Raw genomic sequence first — 19,667 nt, forward strand, 5'->3', positions numbered from 1 at the left:
TGGACTCACGTATATCTCATTAGTTTGTTTGATCCTTTATAATATAATGAAAAATATTGAGGCAGTTACTTTGAAAAACACAAACAAAATTAAACGTTCATAATTTGGCCTTTGAAAAACAAAAAAGAAAAAAAGACCAAGTATGTTACGTTATGCATTGTAATTTGGTATGTATATGTCATGTGAACGTTTTGGATATTTTCTTAATTCATCTAATGTAAAATCAGAATTTTCGTAAAATAAATTCAAAATATGAAAATTAAAGTCGAGACAAATTATTACTAATTATATACAGTGTAATTTTTTTAACAAATAATATCGATAATTAAATTTATGGCCTTCAAGGTTCCTTGACCCTTCACTCATATAGATATTTGTTGATGCATGAGCGAATACAAAATTCCAAGCTAGATTATTATCTATACCACGTAACAATAACATATTATTCAGATTAATTTTATAAGTGAAATTTACTGAGAATAATATGTATTTAAATTATTTTTAATTTTCAATCTTCGTATCGTCATATTTATTAATTTTATACTATTAACATTTAGAACGACCAAATTCATATTTAAGTAGCTACGTAGGAGGAAAAATCATCATAGGAGAAAGAAATCAAATTGATTAGTTCAAATGTATAGTTATATTTGGGACCATAATAAACTATATATTATAAAAAGAAATTGCCTTTTCTTTCCTTCCATATGAACACAAAATATTAAATTCAAATTTCTCATCTATATATGTACAAACATACATCACGAAATTTCAAATATTAACAACGTGGTACATTAAAAAAGTAAAAGGGGAAAATTTTAATAATCACACTTTCCATGGGGAAAATATATGGTAATTTTCATCTCATCTATGTCATACACCTATAAACTTTTCTAAAATGTGATATCTGAATATAAAATAGATAACTTGTTATAACACGTGAATATGACTTAATATTATGAAAATTCGTTATAGGGATGATATATGTATAGTTGAGGTTGAAGTTACTTTCAAAAATATTGGGGAAGAAATCTGAAATATTTATCTAAGATCAATTATTTTAAAATTGTGTCGGCTATTGTGTAAGAGGGAAGCGCTCCTTAGCAAGATTTTTCTGTATATATATGAACTCAAGACGTTTTATTATTGATTCATTTAACCACAATCTTTTACTAGTAACAAAGAACAATTACTTAAATTATGTTAATATTTTATTTATATTTTAATGAGTTTTGCAATTTTTTAAACTTTTTAAAAAAATAATCTATTTACCAATATTATAAATTTAATAAATTTGACAAATCTTAAAGAAATTCGTTTAGATAAAGAATTAAAATTATTAAGTTACAAACGAAGAACAAATAAAGAGTAACGAATTCTAACTTAACCAAAATTTGTACAAAATAAGAGGAGAATTTAAAATGTAGACTTACAATTTTAATATAATGTAATAAATAAATAATTTAGCATAAATTAATTGAAGATGACTAAGAAATAATGTCAAATAATTAGTTGTGTATGTATTTGGCTTTTTTCAATCTTTAGAAATAACTAGTGGGAATATAAATGAACTATATTTAGAGATGATAAATAACAAAAACTTAAAAAAGAAAAGATTATCTTATAGATTAACTAAAACTCTGAGGTTTCTCTATAAAAGAGATACACATGCATTGCATCACAATCGATTTTCCCTATAACATAATTAAATAATTTATGCCATTAAATACCAAATTTATTTGTCTATTTTCCTACTTTGTTTTTTCTGTGTTCATTAGAAGTTTTAGATTATTTTTTTTTAAAATATGAAGTTATTTTTATTATAGAGAACGATTCAATACAAATTTAAATTTAATCAGACTTGATATGAATATCAAATACCAAAATCAAGTACATCAACCATCACAATCAATTTTTTTGTTTTTTGTTTTTAAATTTCTCCATTCCATTGAAAAGAAAGAAATAATATTTTAGGAATATTTGTAGAAAAAATGGGTAACTACAATGAACTAAATTGCACAATTAATGCTCTTGGTAATTAGGAAAGTACTTGGTCATTTAAAATTTGTTAATAGAACAAACATGGAAAGATAATAAAGACTTGATCCCCTCTTTCATAAATACATCGTAATTATATTAAAATTGACAATAACTAAACGACCTAATTTGAAGGTCTATGAAAATATATTGCATACACCAAATTATTTATCCAGTCCAATGCAACATTGCACTGATATGGATTGTAGTATAGTGGTGGATCGCTTCGTCTTTAAGAGAAGTTTGAGTTTTGATTATATAGAGAGAATTTAATTGAGAGTGTCACTTCTAAATGGATCGTGCAGTGCGAGATTTAAATTTAATTGAGACTTTAATATGTGCTTCAAACTCTAGATAAAAAATAAAAAAGATCATTCATCATATACGTGTTCTAATTTATGCATGTGACAGTTTCATTTTAATCGTTCCAAAAAAGGTCATATTTTACGGATAGAAACAACTGATTTTTAAAAAATTGATTATTTAGAGTCACACAAATACTCAAAAAATAGTTTAAAATTTATAGTAAAAATACTTTTTAACCATTTATAGGTGATTAAAATCAAACAACGTCACATAAATTATTCTTACATTATTGCAATCTATATACAGCTCAAAGAGGTGATTTTTGAAGAAAAAAAAAACTAGCTAGGATAGACCTACCTAGATACATATATAATCAATTTAATTTGTCACCAACACCACCTTAGCTTCCTCAATATAAATGGTCTCCATTGAGTAGCTAATGACCTAATGCTCATAGTGCACCATTAGTGTCAATGATATGCATAATCTTAAAAACAAAAAAGTAAATATATAAAAAAAGTCAAAAAAGGTTAGACATCTACTATATATATTAAATAAATAGTAAATTTTAACTATCTCCTTCGATATCGATCCTATCTAGCTCTACCGCTGTGGACTGTGTCACATATTATATAGTAATTTAAATCTTATACAAATAGTGTAATTTTCTATCAACTACAGATAAACTCCTTGATCCTATTTAGCCTCGCCCTACGCTCATTTTCAAATTACAATAATAATACAAAAACATGGCCAATTTAAAAGATGAACAATCATTATAAGTATCACCAAGACAAGTTAGCACCATGAAAAAGGTGTAACAGAATCCTCTTATAACTCCAAACTTTGACTTTCTATTAACGCGTTCTACCAGCTAATATATAAAATGCCTATACATTTCACATGGTAATTAAGTTTACACCATAGTATTCCATTCATCCACGTAAAAAAAAAAAAAAAAAAAAACTTCTACTATTCCATAAAAAAACAAAGACCATTATATTGGAATTATATATATAATACCCCCTATTTACCTTTGCACAAATAATGTGACATGAAGACATCTAAATTCCATGCATTGATGGTATAAACAATATTTACAAGACCAAATTACTTATAACGTAAACATAAAATGAAAAAAAAAAAAACTCATACATAACTTGATATAATATATGAGATTAATTTTACACATGGATTGTTCAAACATAATAAAGTAATTAAGCACACTAGAATAATATAATGACTAAGAAATGCAAGAATAAAAGCACATAAAGATGAAGAAAGTGAGAAATTTTATAATTTACAAACTAAAGAGAAGAAGAGACATGAATTGCATGGAACTAAAAATAAAGACTTGTTATCAAAGGGGCTTCTTGTTTGTCTAACTATATCCCAAAGAGCAACATCAGCCAACATTTAATGAAGATGATAAAAAGAGTTAGTCTAATCTCCTAGCTAGCTAATATTAGTTATATTCTAAAATACATAAATCAAACCTCTCTATAACAGTATGATACGAAAAAACAGTTCCAAAGAAGAAGAAGAAGAAAAAAACTTGATTGTTATAATGAAATATTGTTATAGATGATGATGATTGTTTTAGAAAGGTCTAATGATACGTACACCGTCCCCTACATGTTGTGATCTTCTCTTCTTAGCTTGTTCAAAAGAGTTGTGATAAGTGCATCCCTCTTCTCAGCTCTAGCTTCTTCTCTCATCCTTCTTTGTTCTTCCCTTTCTCTCCATCTTGTTTCCATCATTAGCCTCTCATTTTCTAAAGCCTCCATTGTTTGTCTCCATTCCATCTCCTTTATCCTCCTCTCTTCTTCTTTTGCTTCATAAGCTTTTAACCATTGCATTTCCATTACCATTTGTTGCTTCATGAAATCATCCAAAATCTCCTTTAAACTACTCACTAAATTATTGTTATTATTATTACCACTTGAACTACCAACCATCATACTTCCCTTAACCTTCCTTTTCTTCTTGCCAACTTTTTCTCCATCACTATCATCATTTTCTTCCTCTTCATCAGAAGAAATAGCCTTCTTTTTCGACCCGCTAGCCCCTCCTCCTACACCACCTTCTGCCTCTATCCATAACATTCTTTGCATCCTAGCTCCAAAAATTGCTTGCAACTCATTGTAAAATGGAAATTGTTGTCTTAGAGCTTCCGGTTCAACTGTCTCACATCCCTATATAATTCAAATGCATATACAAAACACAACATCAACATCAACATACTTAGCTAGTAGAGATCACGGTTCTAGAATTTAAACTTAGTCTCAAAATTTAATATTGTTGAAACTCAACTACTTTTTTGTATACAATCTAGAATATATTGTTGAAACTTTTACATATAGATATTTAGTTCTGTAAATAGTTGAATATAATAAGGTGCATCTAGTCCTTCTAGCAAGTGACTTTCTAGGAAAGAAACTTAATAAAAGCTAGTAGGAACAAGTCATTTGCTTTTTAACAAATTTTGTTTATTCTAAAAAAACTATATAGTATAAAATTAAAACATGTACCTTATAACGCGTAACAAGATTTTTCCATTTGCATTTACACTGTTCTGGGCTACGATTGTAACCTTTTTCTTTCATCTTTGTTGCTATGACTTCCCATAGAAGCTTATTCCTTTTTGTTTCCATGAAAGTTTGATCCAACTCCGCTCGAATCATCAAAAAATCTCTTGTTTCTTGAATACTCCATTGAGGGAATCTATCCCCTCCTCCTCCTCCTGAAAATAATAATAAGGTGTCATGCGACAGCTAACAAAGCAAATCGAAATTGTCACAAGAAAAATATATATATATATATATATATATTTATGTACCAATATTAACACCTCCACTTGTTGTATCAATATTCACACTTTGATGACTAAATTGATGTTGTTGTTGTTGAAGATGATGTTGATGGTGATGAAGATGGGGATCCATATAATATTATAACCCTAGATTTATTATTATTTTTATTGTTGTTATATAAAAAAAAAGTATGTTTATGTGTGTTTGGACTTTGGTTGAAGTTTAAGTTTTGAGAGATGGTTTTTTGTTAAGAAAATGGAGAGGAAAAAGATTTGGGGAGAGAGAAGAAGAAAGGTTTTATATGTAGAAAAAGAAATTGAATAAGGGGTTTTGTATATGGTCCTATGTGTGAAAATAAGGTGTGAATTTAATTTGTCAAAGAAAAAAAAAGAATGAATATATTTCTATGGTCTTATGTGTCAAAAGTGAGCCTTGTGTATTTTGAGTTTCTCCTCTCATCCATCACAAGAATTTAAAAACAAAAAGGGGAAAATGTGAAACAAATCTTTCTTTTTCCAATTCATTCTCTTTTTATTTTTTAATTGTTCATTATATTAAATACAAATATCCTCTTTTATTTAGTTAGTTTTTAAAATTTTGAAATAATTTATTACTTAATTCCTTATTAACACTTATTTTTTAACCATATACATTTTTCAAAACTACAACATTTATTTAAAAATTAAAATTCTTATTTTTATATTTTTAAAGATTCTATAAAGTCAAAACTAAAAAAGAAAAGAAAAAATAGAACAAAGAAGTACTTCCTTTGTCCTTCTTCTTGATTGTAATTTTTTTTTATTTTACGAGTTAAAATAATATGAATTTTGATCAATAAATATATATTTCATAAAAAATCTATAGTATTTTCATTAAATATTTAAATTTTAAAATATAAAATTATTAAATTAATATAATCTAATTAGTTAAATTAATTTTTAAAAAATGTAATATGATAATTAAAAATAAACGAAACTAGTATTTGTTATCCTACAAACAAAAACAATGTCTTATCTAATCTCTCTACGCGTAAACTCACATCTCTTTGTTTCTCTCTCCAAAATATTACTAATAATAATAATTTTTATAAAGTTTGAATTATAATATTATTAGAATTGACATCCACATTTGTTCATATTGCGATTATATGACATCACGCTGTCGAAACAAAAAACAGAACACCTTTGGAGGCTTTAATTATTTGATTTTATGTGACAATAAATTGTACGTATTAGCTAAGATGCTTGTTTCACAAGGTTTCCATATATTTTCTCTATTATTATTATCATTGTAACAAATATTTGTAAGCCATATATAGTTCATACTCAGTGGCAAAATCAAAAATTTTAATAAATGATTTAAAATTTGAAAAGACAAATACAAAAAATAGTCGAAAGAGTTCGACATCTATTATATGTATCTAAAAAGAATATTTCAATCATGTATATAATACGTTGAAGGATTCATCATAAGATGGGTCAATTACACGTTCTTTGTCGAAAAAACTTTTTGGACAGATAAATAAATTTTAAATATTTTTAACGGAATTTTTTACTTTAATATTAAATATTTGGCTAGTCTTTATTGTAATATAAATTTTATTTGTGCCAAAGAATTTTTTTTATAGAGAAAGTACGTAGAAAAATACTTGACTATTATATGCTTTTTGTATTCTTGTACATAATATACGCGTTAATGTGGCACAACGTGAACCGTGTATGGGGTGTTGGAGTCGTCGGCATTAGGTCTTTTTTGAATTCCGAGCTTTTCGTCTTAATTTATGTGAATTTTTTTTTGAACTTTGAGATTTAAAATTTTTTGATATGATTTTCTTAAAAATATATTAAATTACTTAAGTGTTGATTTATAATTATTTTTACATAATTTTTAAATATGTAAATTTTATTTTAAGAAATTCAAAAATTTTACACCCAAATTTATAATCAAAATTAAATTGTTTAACTATGATTATAGGCTAATGCACTATCAATATATTTTAACACGTTGAATACATATATAGTTCGTTAAACTTACTACAATAGTAAAAAATAGTAACATTTGATTGAGCCTCTAAATAATAAAGTGCTCTTATAAGACATTTTAACTGGATAACTTAATTATTGAAAAAGAAAAACTTTTTTGGCCAGAAAATTTAGTTGAAATTTATTTAAAAAGGTATTTTAGCTATATTATTTTATCTTTTTAAATATTTTTTGACTATTTAGCATTATTCTATTTAAAATGTCATCTCTTTTAATTAAATTATCCTCAATAATCCGTGACACTAAAGTCAGTACCAATTCTCAATCTATGTGAAGGTTGTTAATTAAACATAGAATTTAAAAAGGAAGATTCTTTTTTTTAAAAAATCATTTTTGAAATTCTAAAACGAAAATAAGTTACAAATATTTATATACCTCTTATAAATTTATCTATACATTTTTAGTAAATAACAATAAAATTGTCATTTCATTTATTGTTTCTTAAAAGAATGCCAACTTAATATTGAACAAATAAAAATGAATTTCTATTAGGTAATTTAAATTATCAACATATAATAATTTCAAAAAATTAATATTAACATGCTAAAAAAACTTAAAACTATAAGGTCAGAAATTCGAATCGTGATTATACAACGTCTATATTTTCCTAATATATTTTTAGTTTGACCATTTTGCAAGGTTACAACGGCTTAGGAGAATCTTTCTCTTGTTTTGACCATTCGACCATTTAAAATAGGTAGATATATATTTTTTGACCTATTGATTATTTATGAAAAATATAGAATTAATACCATTTTAATTAATAGTTTCAAATTCATCTTTGGAACTTGTTTTTGTAAAAATATATATATTCATATTTGGATTCTTGTTTTTGTAAAAATAATATAACTAGTTCACTTCTATGTATTAAGTATTTAAAAAGTAAATTTATAACTTTTGACGTATATTAAAAATATTAATAATTATAATAGTTTGGTAAGTATTTTTGTTTATATCATTTTAATTAATAGTTTCAAATTCATCTTGCTGCATATAAAGTCATCTTTACTAAAGATTATTCTATCCCTCAAAATAACCCTTCCTAGTATAAATTCAAAATTATTTTTTTTTTAACATAAATATCAAATATTGATTGAATAAAAAAATAGAATCAATTTTATTAAAAAAAACATGTTTTTTGTTGACCAAAGTAAAGTATATACACGAATGGTTACTACTTTAATTAATATGATTAAAATGACCTTTCTGATGTCATTCGTCAATATTGTTCCCATAAACTAAGCTTAATCCGCAATTATCTTATACATATTAGTCATCACTTTAAATTAATATAATTTAATATAATTTTAAAAATTAATAAAATTAAGTTTTTTAAAACGCAACATGATAAATATAAGTGAATAAAAAAAAATTCTTTCTAGTTTCTAGCCTAATTTTTGTGACAAATATGTAATTTAAAATCTTTACATGTTAATCATAAATTCAAATATAAAATTTTAACTTTTTTGCAATAAAAATTTGTTATTTAAAAACTACATAAAAATAAATATTTTTCAATAATAAATAACTTAAATATTGCAAGTTAGTTTTTGAAATTAAAAAAAAATCACAAATAGACAATCCAATATTATATAAACATATTTCATTATACTTTTTATATTGTTGTAAGCATATACTAAAATAACAATATTATAATGGATTTGCATTTGGATATTTTGTGCTAGAGATTCTTTTTTTCTTCTCCTTTTTCGTATTACAAGTAACGCGTTATGTTGTCCCATCACACGTGGCAACCATGCACGGCTTGAAAAATACTTTGAAAAAATATTGACCCCATATTTTCATTTGTTCACACTTTTCACAAAATTTAAATTTTCTTATGTTAAATAAAAAAAATTATATCATGTCAAATGTGTAACTTAAATGGAGTAAAATACAGTGATATGTTTTTTACTTTTGAGCATGTTAATTGTTTAAGTCATTGATAAATAAGATTTTGGACAATTATTTTATAATCGCATATTAAATAATAACATAGGTACATATTATGAGTTTGTCGATAATATGAAATAATACAACCAACGTAACAATAATTTAATTTTATATAATTAAGCCTTATGTAACTACTAATATTTACATAAGTTTAATTTTATAATTAACATTTACTCTATTAAAGAATGACAAAAAATCACATATCGGTAGTTAGTGAAATGGATGAGCTCTTTATAAGGAAGGCTTGGACAATCCTCCGGCCTAAGACCTAATTTTACATGGTATCTAGGACAAAAAGTCCTACATCGATGATGAATGAGATGTGTAAACTCTTTATAAGTTTTGGAATCCTCCTCCCTTTGAGTTAGCTTTAGAGGTGTGAGTTACGTCTAAGACTAAACTATTAAAATAAAAAGACTGAGCAAATTAAATTACAATAAATTAAGTTGACAAAGATAGGAGATAAATATTATTTGGTAGCAATTGGAAAAAAAAAATAGCGTTACATTGAGATATTCAATAAAAACATATTATTTTAGCTCAATATCGTAAGGAAAATATTCTTGACAACTAACTACAAGTTTATAGTGGAACTATTATTTTTTCTATTGGGCACAATTAAAGGGGAAAAAGATTATACTCAATATTTGTGTTGTGACGTTGAACAAATTAAAGGGGTCAAAAATTGACATAAGTCTATCCTATCTAAAAGTAACGGCTAAATTATTGATTGATTGAGATCTTTCGAGATGGCATAGTGATTTTAGGTTGAGATTTTCATGTTACAGGTTTTATGTTAAAAAAATTTTGTCAGAAAAAGTAAAAAATTTATCTGCTAGATTGAGCTCGTTTATTGAACTTGCCTAATATAGATTTTCTTTTCTATGTGATTTATAAACTATTATATGAAAGCATAAATTTTACGATGTGCATATCCAAAAGCGATTATGATATAAAAAATAATTATTGATTGGTTGATGGCTTCATTACTTTAATTTGTAGTATATGGAGGTTACGCTTCATACATCATCATTATGGATGGACTATGCTATTGCCTATTTCTCTATTCATATTCACATTAATAATTAAATAATGTAACCATAGTTGTATAATATATCACTGCATTAAAATGATTAATAGTGATAATTAATTTTTAATTATTGTTAACTATGTATTTTTAGTGATAATTAGTATTTTTTTGTATATGTTTCTAAAATCTTTAGTGAAGTAATTTCTAATGACACTTAATTAGTATCGATAAAAACTTTAACATTTTTTAATATTAATATTTATTATTGCCAAAAATTATTTTCGTTATAGTATATTCATCATAAATTGATAAGTTAAATGTTTGAGTCGTGCAAAGAGAAAATAATGTTTTTTTGATGTCCAAATAAAGTTTTATATTGTTAGTGATTAAAAAAGTCACTTATAAGGTGTTAGATATTTTTAATAAGGTGAGATCTTCTAAAAAGTCGTACAAATTTAATTTAAAACTTATATTAAAAGTAATCATTTTAATATAACTTTAAAAAAAGGGAAAATGCATAAACACCCCTTCAATATATGTTCGAAATTCTAGAGACACACTTATATTATACAAAGACTATACAAAGGTTTTATTACCCCATGAACTTATTTTATAAGTAATTTTCTACCCTTTCTCGGCCTACGTGACACTAGCTTTAAAAAAAGTCAACCAGCGTTGGGCCCATAAGATAGTGTCATGTCGGTCGAAAAAGGGTAGAAAATTATTAATAAAATAAATAATAGGACCTTAGTATAATATAAGTGTATCTCTAAGATTTCAGACATATTTTGAGAGAGTACTTGTGCATTATCCCTTAGAAATAGTATAATAAAAACAGTCGAGAGTCTATAGATAGTGATCAACAAATTCACATTAAGCTTAGAGATTATTATGCAATCAACGTAAAAATAGGAAGAAATTGAAAGAAGAGTAATCTATCAAAAAGATCTAATTTAGAATTTTTAAAAAGGTGAAATTAAAATTTTAAATTTATTATGAATTAATTTAGAATTTTAGTTATTCAAGTTATTAAATTTAAAATTTAAAATTAATATATATTAATGTTTGAATAAATAAAGTATATTGCTTAATCAAAATTATTAAGTTGATAAAATAAATTTGGAAGTCAAAAATGGGGTTTGAAAAATTGTTAACTATTTGTTTGGTCTTATGTGTTGTTACAAACGGTTGAGAATGTTTTTTATTTTGAGATTATACGTCAATCTTGAGGCAATTTAATGATGATAAAAGTTGATTTTAGTTGAAGAGGAAAAAATCTTATATCTTTTCACTTGGTTTATAATGTGTATCAACACATATTTTAATATTAGATTTATATATAATTGAGTAGAGATATGTTGATGAAAGTTTTGGTTAAGATTTTGATACTGTATACATATATCTATGTAAAAATGCATTACATGATTAATATAAGATATATTGATATTAGAAATATCGGATGAATTTAAATTTGGATAGATATATACATGGAATTGATATCAAATACACAAATATATATAAATTTTTTGAAATTTGATTTTTTTTTTAAAAATACAAATATATAAAGAGAAAGATGTGAAAGAGAGGAGAGTGTCAAATATGTAGATATGAAACATGCTTATATATAAAATGTCTAAAATGATTTACACTTTAATTAGCCTTATATATTTTTATTCCGTCAGATACATACATATACATGAAACATTATATTTCTGAAAAGAAAAAGTTATTAGGAAAACAATTGTTTTAGCATATCGTTAGCACAAAGAATAATATACCTTATGTTTAGTTTCATTTTTCGTTTTTTTTCTTTCCTAAATAAGATTTTTCGCCTACGAGTGACATTCTCAATAAGTTTTTTTTCATATTCAGGATTGGAAATGGAAATCCTAATTAAGAGCGAAGCAGTTCCATCATTATATCACAAGGTGCGTTAATGTAAGAGCCTTTTTTTTTGTTTCTCACTCGTCGTTCAAAGCACATTGAAACTTCGATTAAATTCGAATCAGGGCTCATTCAGGAGTGACGCTATTAACTAGATTCTTTTCATATTCAGGGCTCGAATTCGAAACCTCTAATTAAGAGTGAGGAGGTCGCATCAGTACGCGACAACCCATGTTGGCGTAAGAGTTTCTTCTTTTTGTTTCTCATTTGGTATTCAGAGGTTTAATTAAATTTAGATCAGGATCCATTCGAACTCAAAATATCTAATTAAGAGTAAAGTAATTTTACTACTACACCACAACCCGTGTTGACGTAAGAGTCCTTTTTGTTTTGTTCTCAATGGGATTTATCTCAAACTCTATTATCCAAAGACAAAGTGGAGGTGGGAAAAGTACTTAGTGGGCCGACGCCATTGGTTTCTATTGGGCTCATCATTTCCCCACTTTCTTAACCGCGTCAATTTTAGCCGTTTTTTGGCTATGTTTTTCGAGAATTTGAATATACAAATATTCCAAGTACAATCATTAATTAATAGAAAAACATTAAAAATATCTATAAGATTATTAATTTTATCTCTAAATTATTGAAAACTTTTTACTTGACAAACTAAATTTAGATACACTTCTGATTTGTCACATAACATAGCAAGCGGCCTCAAACTCTTGTAGAATCGTGAGAATCTTATAAAACCAGAGAGAAGCGTTAAAAAAACTCTTAAACTAGACGCGAATTTAAAGATGTACTATTCACTAGATTATGTGTGCATTTAAATTCAATTAATTAAGTAAATAAATACTTAAAATTTGTTAATAATTTAAAAATAAAATTAATATTTTATATCAAATTCAGAAGTATTTTCATTGTGGAAGATTAAACATGTTTTTGGACCATGAAAGTCAAATAAAGATTCTCATTTTGACAGGGAATATCGATAGAGAATTTCTTCATATTACCAGTATTAATATTAATGTACTGATTTTATGTCGGTAGGTACTTTAATATTCAAAATAATATTTATATCTCATTTGTTTTCACCTTCAAGAATTCAAACACAAATCGGAAAAATAAATATAAATTGAAATATATTGCATGGATTATGATGTCAGTCAAAGCTCTACAAAGGAGTATAGTAAAGAAATTAGATTCAAATGTGAAAAGGAATATTAAATTGCATATAATATTGATTAAATTATAATTAAAGAAGCACGTGAGTATTATATTTCCGATAACCTCATAAATTTGGGATATTGATATTTAGATACAGTAATTCGAAAGCGAATAGCGTTAAACGTATATTAGTAATGAGCAAATTTACATATGATTTTATACAAATATTAGACTTAGTTATATAATACTAGTTAATTAATTATATATATATATATATATATTAGTTATTTCATTATCTATCTTATAAATTTTCTCCTAACTTATGCTGATTTCTATATTATCAATCAAACGACATATCAATTATAAAAAAACTTATTTCTTATTTAATTATCAAGTATCATATAAGTTTCTCTCTATATATACATACACATTCCTAATACATAGTTATACATCATATAGACATGATATACTCTATTTATACAATATTAATATATTGCATATACATGTGGCAATTTTTGTTAAAAAAAACATTTTTGTAAGTGGTACATTTACGTAACAAATCTGTTTCGAAATAGTTTGGACCTCTAACTAAGGCCCAAATACAAACTTTTCAGATTTAAATTGAGGCCAAAGCCCAAAACTTATGGCAATAACATGAATATTTTGTATCTCTCAAAAGTTATTAAACAAAAATTCAATAGGTTAATCACATTATAAGTTGAATCAATCAATTTAATCCAAAGTCTTAAGAAATTACATGAACATGTACAAGTATTTTAAGAAATGGTCATGCTTGCTAATGATAGCTAAAATTATTGAGGTAATTCACTTTAGTTGAAATTAATTTAATAGTTAAAGCAGTAAATACATGACTAATACAAAATCAACTTTAAAATCTCATTCTACAAATAAATTATATTCTTTTAGCCTCAAATTTTTCGAGGTTTCTTTATCTTTGTTAAAAGATCATTGAATCCTAAAATTATACTGTATAGTTAGAGTAAAAATATTTTTTTAAAATATATATATTACATATTGACACTCTTTGACTTTCATGCAATTTTAATATTTGATACCTTTAGTTAAAATTTTGACTTCACTATTAATTCTGATATTTTTTGTTGTACGTCTAGCTTTTCAATATTGCACTTGTATATTCTATTCTTCTTAAAATTTATTTGTAAAATTTTACTATATATATCGTTATTATTGATGTATTATTAAAAGAAAAAACCTAAAAATTATAAAGAAGTAGAATATTGAATCTCCCAACAAAAAAATTTGATGAAAGTGAAAGATGTCGGTGAAGTGAGAAAAGATGTAAAAAAGTCAATAAATTCGGAAATATTGTCAACACACGCTGACATATAAAGTAAACAAAAATTCGAATTTTCAAATCACATAATTTTCTTATATTAATGTAGTACTAGTACTACTCACTCCGTTTCATTTTAGATCTTATATAAAAAGTAATTTTTTTAATATAATTGACATATGATAAAAATTGTGTTCGTTAATATAATTGTATATAATAGATATTATAAATTATATTTGTATTTGTATCAATTGTAGTATATTAATATTTGAAATTGGTGATACAATGGATACATGTACTCATCCTCTTTCCTTCCTTCCTCAATCTCGCTTGGCTCTCTCCCACTATACAAATTAGTTGTATCCATTGTAACGACGAAAAGATCATGTAACGGCTGGTTTAATGTGATAGCGTCGTTATTTTAATATATTCTTATCATTCTTTTTTGTTATTTTATAATTGTATTCATTTTTTACTCTATCTTTTTATAGTGACTTTACCATGTAGCTTACTTTTTCTTGCAGTTTTATCATTCAAATTGTAGATTACAACAAATTATTTTATAATACAGTTAGTACAACTAATCTAAATCCTCAAAACGTAAAATAATCCTTTTCTAACCTTCTACCCCAGTACGCAATCTCCGTATAATCATATCTTATGAAAGCGTGTGATACTACCTTGGATGAATAAAATAACAATTTTTCATGTCCAATATTTTTCAAAACTTATAGTGTGAACTCATTCCATTACTTTTTTTCCCTCTTATGCTTTTCAATATTCCAAGTTCCCCACTTCCTAGAAATATCATTCAAACACTATTATAAGTCATTTTCATACTAAACTTGTTGAAATAGTCTCTAGTTTTTTTTTTATCAACTCTTTTATGAAACAAACTTGATATTGTTCCCTTTCTAATTCAATCTTGCAAAAGATACACAACAATACAAAAGTCTTTTTCATCAACCCCTTTTTTCAACCTTACAAAAATAAACAACAAAAAAAAAAAAGTCACAATCAACCATTTTCGCTAGTGACTTAAACTTCTTATCTCATAATTTTCTTGAAAACTCAAACATCAACATGGCTAAAAATCCAAAAGATACATCTTCAACAAAGTGTTTTTCAAGCATTTTTCAAAGGCTTATATGTGGTGGAAGTTTACCAACACACCCTTGTGATCAATTTAAAGAAGCAAACACAACAACATATGAGGCAAATAGTAACAAATTAGTTGGAGGAGCCAATAGTAGTCCAGGAATTGTGGCAAGGCTAATGGGATTAGAGTCATTACCTAGAGAAGAAAAAAGTAAATTTGGTTCATTTTCAAGAAGCAAATCAGCTAATTCACTAGATTACTTGATGCAATTTGATCTAACTCAACAATTTCATCATAGAAGAGTTAGAACATCTCTATCTTTTCGCGAAATTCCGAATCAAGAGGAGTCCAAGTCTGAGTATTTAGTGTTTTGCATCAATGATGAAAAACAAGAAATGATGAAGCCAAAGAAAAAGAGACAAAATGTTGAGAAGAAACAAGTTAGTGGAAAACAAAACAGGATTGGTAATAATAAAGTGAAAAAACAAGTGATCAAGTTTGAAGATTATCCTACAAAAATGTGTGTTGAATCTAAGAAGAATAAGAGAAAGAGCAAATGTGTAGTGTCTACCAAGATTCAACCTTTATATTATAATTCAACTCCAAATGATCATCTTCAACAAGATGCTACTATCCCTTCAGGTGTGTGTTTCGACTATCGGACTTTTCTTTTGTTGAAAGGCTTTGCACTGTTTCCCTGTTAGTTGCTATGTTTTCTACATTATTTTCTTCTCTTTTGGACACGGTCTTTCTACCTTTATAAATAGTGGCAAGGTCTTTCGGACGCAGTCTTTGTTCAATTGATTGACTATAAGTCAATCAATCAACAAGGATGTAAGTATTGTACACTACTTATGTGCAATTTAATTTATAGTTAGTTATTAAGTGTAGTTATCTTTTAGATGACCTGATAGTTCCGATTACAAGTATTAATATGTTGTTTTTTATTATATTCAGAAGGGAAAATTCAGGTAAATTCAGATGCAATGAAAAGCAAAGTAGAGAAGCAAAAGGAGATTAGTAAAGAGAAAGATCATTACATAAAAGTGGTTGGAGAAATTTGTAGATTAACAGAAGAAGAGTTAAATGAGTCACATTGGATAACATCAATTAGAAATGGAGAAAACATCAACTTTGAAGATTTATGCCAACAATTTGGACAACAACTTCTTCAACTATTAATAGATCAACTAGTCCATGAACTTGTAATCTTTGCACAATGAACATATTCATGTGTGTTTCCTACTTGTTTAATATCATGTGTTCCCAATTCTACAACAAATATCTCAAAAATTGTACAAGGAATTTGGAATCCAAAAGACTAAAGAATGATTGCTCCTGTTGATTTTAATGGCACCGTATCTTACTTGTTATATTCTGCTTAATATATAAATATAGTAATGGCACGGTATCTTACTTGTTATATTCTGCTTAATATATAAATATAGTAGTAAAGAATGTCTAATTAGGTAAAAAACAAATTTAAAAAACAAAACCATATATCTCTCTAAAAATAAGAAAGTGGAATTCATGAATTTATCTTGTAATATACTAAATTAAAGGATTCTTTAAGTTTTTTATTTATGATAGAATTCATTCTCTCCTTCACTTAGACAAATCTTATAATTGCCTAATTATTTTAGGATTCCTTCTCCTTATTTACGTGGCAATATAACTAAAAGATTATGAAAAAATAAATAATATTTCAAAAAAATAGTAGTAAATAAAATAATAAAAGAAAAATGACAAAAATACGATTTTGTCTAAATAAAAGTATTTTATTGAACAACAAAAAGTTCAAACAAATATTATTAAAGATCTTCCTGGTTGTAATATAGTATAATATTGACAAAAATATATTAATTTGTTTATAGCAAGAGTTATCCTAGTTCAATTGTGTTGCCCTAAGATAGCCAAAATATCCTAAAATTAAACTTGTTCTACTCGAATTGCACTTTATAAGATAAACTTATTATAAGAAGATATTTTGATTCGTTATTTGTAAACAAAACTATTTCTTTAACAATGAATTTTCCCAAGGAAATCTTAGAGGAAATTCTTTCAAGACTTCCGGTAAAATCTCTTTTTCGTTTTACGTGTGTTTCCAAGTTGTTTCATTGTATAATATCATGTGATTCCCAATTCCACAACAAACATGTCAAAAATTATTCTAGGAACATGGAATCTAAAAGATTGTTTACTCACGTTGATTATAATGTCACTGTATCTTGCTCATTATATTCTGCTTATTACAACGATACAATCACATGGAGACCTAACTATACTAGCAGGAGTTGCATTCCAGTTACTATTCATTGTCCGTCTATTAATGGATTGTTCTGCGTGAGTCTTGACCAACTAAACGCGGGTATTGACCACCAATACGCGAGTTTTGAGCCACTAGGCTTGAGTCTTTCGAATTGGTTTGAGATATGTCTATGGAATCCTACTATCAATGAGTTAAGACCGCTTCCTAATTCAACATGTCATGTCGAAAGAAGTGGTTGGGAACCCTTTTATGGATTTGGTTACGACTCAACTAATGATGATTATGTAGTAGTGAGGGTCATCACTAGGTTTTCTAGACCTTTATACCAAGGGTACCCTATCAAAGTTGAACTCTACTCATTAAAACATGATTCTTGGAGGCTTATTCAACCATTCCCTTACCATGTTATTTTCAATCAAAGGACCTATTTCAATTGTCATTTTGTGAATAATAGATTCCATTGGATATCCCCTTGTGACATAGGAGGAAGATATGATTCACCTAAATGGATGATTGTGTCCTTAGATTTATCGAATGATGAATATAACGATATACCATTACCTAACTATGAAAAGGTACCACGTAATTTTTCTTATAATGATGCCATTAGTATTGATATAGTTGTTTTACATGGTCTGCTTTGTATGTTCATTTATTGCTGTGGACATTCTTTCGATATGTGGACAATGAAAGAGTATGGAGTCGAAGAATCTTGGACGATAACATTCTCTATCCCTCAAGATGATATTATGGGAACATGCGATGGCAATACTCCTATTGATTTGATTAATTCAAGATTATTTTGGCGTATGGTCCCTTTGTACTTATTTGAAAATGGTGATGTTTTGTTCGAGACAGAGAATCCGACGGACAAACTTCATAAAAAGAAAATTGTCATTTATAAGAAAGACATGAAAGTTTTGAAGACTTGGTTGGGTAATCAAACAACACATATAGCTAGAGCTAGAGGAGGAAGTTTTATTTATACAGAGTCCTTAATTTCACCCAATCGATACATGACACGTACTCCTTCCAGAATCGCCAAACTCGGGGATAGGCTTATTCAACGTGTTTCTTATTAGATCATTCCAAGTATTTATTCATTGGATATGAACTACTTATTCATAATTATTCTTAGCTTTAGTTTATTGCTCTCGTTACAAACAACAAGCATGTACTTATAATTACTTTTATTATCGCAACGATTAGTTATGAAATTTAGAGTAGGGATAAACATAATGGATTCTTCATATGAAACTGTGATTGCTGTATACATTGATATTCTTTTGTAATAATTATTTTTTTAATGGTTGTAAATATCACGGGAAAAAAAGTTAAGATCAGAAAAAAAAATCATATTTAACAAGGATTTGGGGCTACCGACCTTCATATAATAGCTTGAGTTAGAGATAGAACGACTCACATGAAACATATGAAAATAAACAAATTAAATCGACACTCGAGTGACAAAAGGAGTTTGGATAAAATTCTTTCAATAGTAAATAGTCGGTATACAAATATCTTCTGTCATATTTTTAGGATATTCGTGCTCCTGTCGTTCAAAAATTAGATCATATATATCGTTTATACCAACAGATATATACGCATGTCATAATCTTATCTACTGACCCAATTTTTGTTCAATCTTGATCACGTGTCCTTATTTAGTCTTTTGTTAAAGTCGGAACAAAAAATATTAAATTTTTAACAAACTTAAAAGGACCAAACTTACTAATGTGTATACTTTGAGGT

The 19,667-nt window shown here is 26.5% G+C and overlaps 2 protein-coding genes across 2 annotated transcripts; one reads left to right on the plus strand and one right to left on the minus strand.

Annotated features, from left to right (window-relative positions):
• Positions 1-3,618: 3,618 nt before the first annotated feature.
• On the minus strand, positions 3,619-5,609 carry LOC101249201 (trihelix transcription factor GT-3b). The gene is made up of 3 exons (XM_004246705.5): positions 5,183-5,609; positions 4,875-5,086; positions 3,619-4,538 (listed from the first exon to the last, which is right to left on the minus strand). Exons 1-3 carry the CDS (start codon positions 5,286-5,288, stop codon positions 3,975-3,977), a joined length of 882 nt encoding a protein of 293 aa, XP_004246753.1. The 5' UTR covers positions 5,289-5,609; the 3' UTR covers positions 3,619-3,974.
• Positions 5,610-14,700: 9,091 nt separating this feature from the next.
• TRM31 (TONNEAU1 recruiting motif 31) lies at positions 14,701-17,004 on the plus strand. The gene is made up of 2 exons (XM_004246706.5): positions 14,701-16,288; positions 16,604-17,004. The coding sequence occupies exons 1-2, from the start codon at positions 15,631-15,633 to the stop codon at positions 16,867-16,869; spliced, it is 924 nt and encodes a 307-aa protein (XP_004246754.1). The 5' UTR covers positions 14,701-15,630; the 3' UTR covers positions 16,870-17,004.
• The last annotated feature ends 2,663 nt before the right edge of the window (positions 17,005-19,667 follow it).

This window comes from Solanum lycopersicum, chromosome 9, assembly GCF_036512215.1.
Source record: "Solanum lycopersicum chromosome 9, SLM_r2.1".
Classification (NCBI taxonomy): domain Eukaryota; kingdom Viridiplantae; phylum Streptophyta; class Magnoliopsida; order Solanales; family Solanaceae; genus Solanum; species Solanum lycopersicum.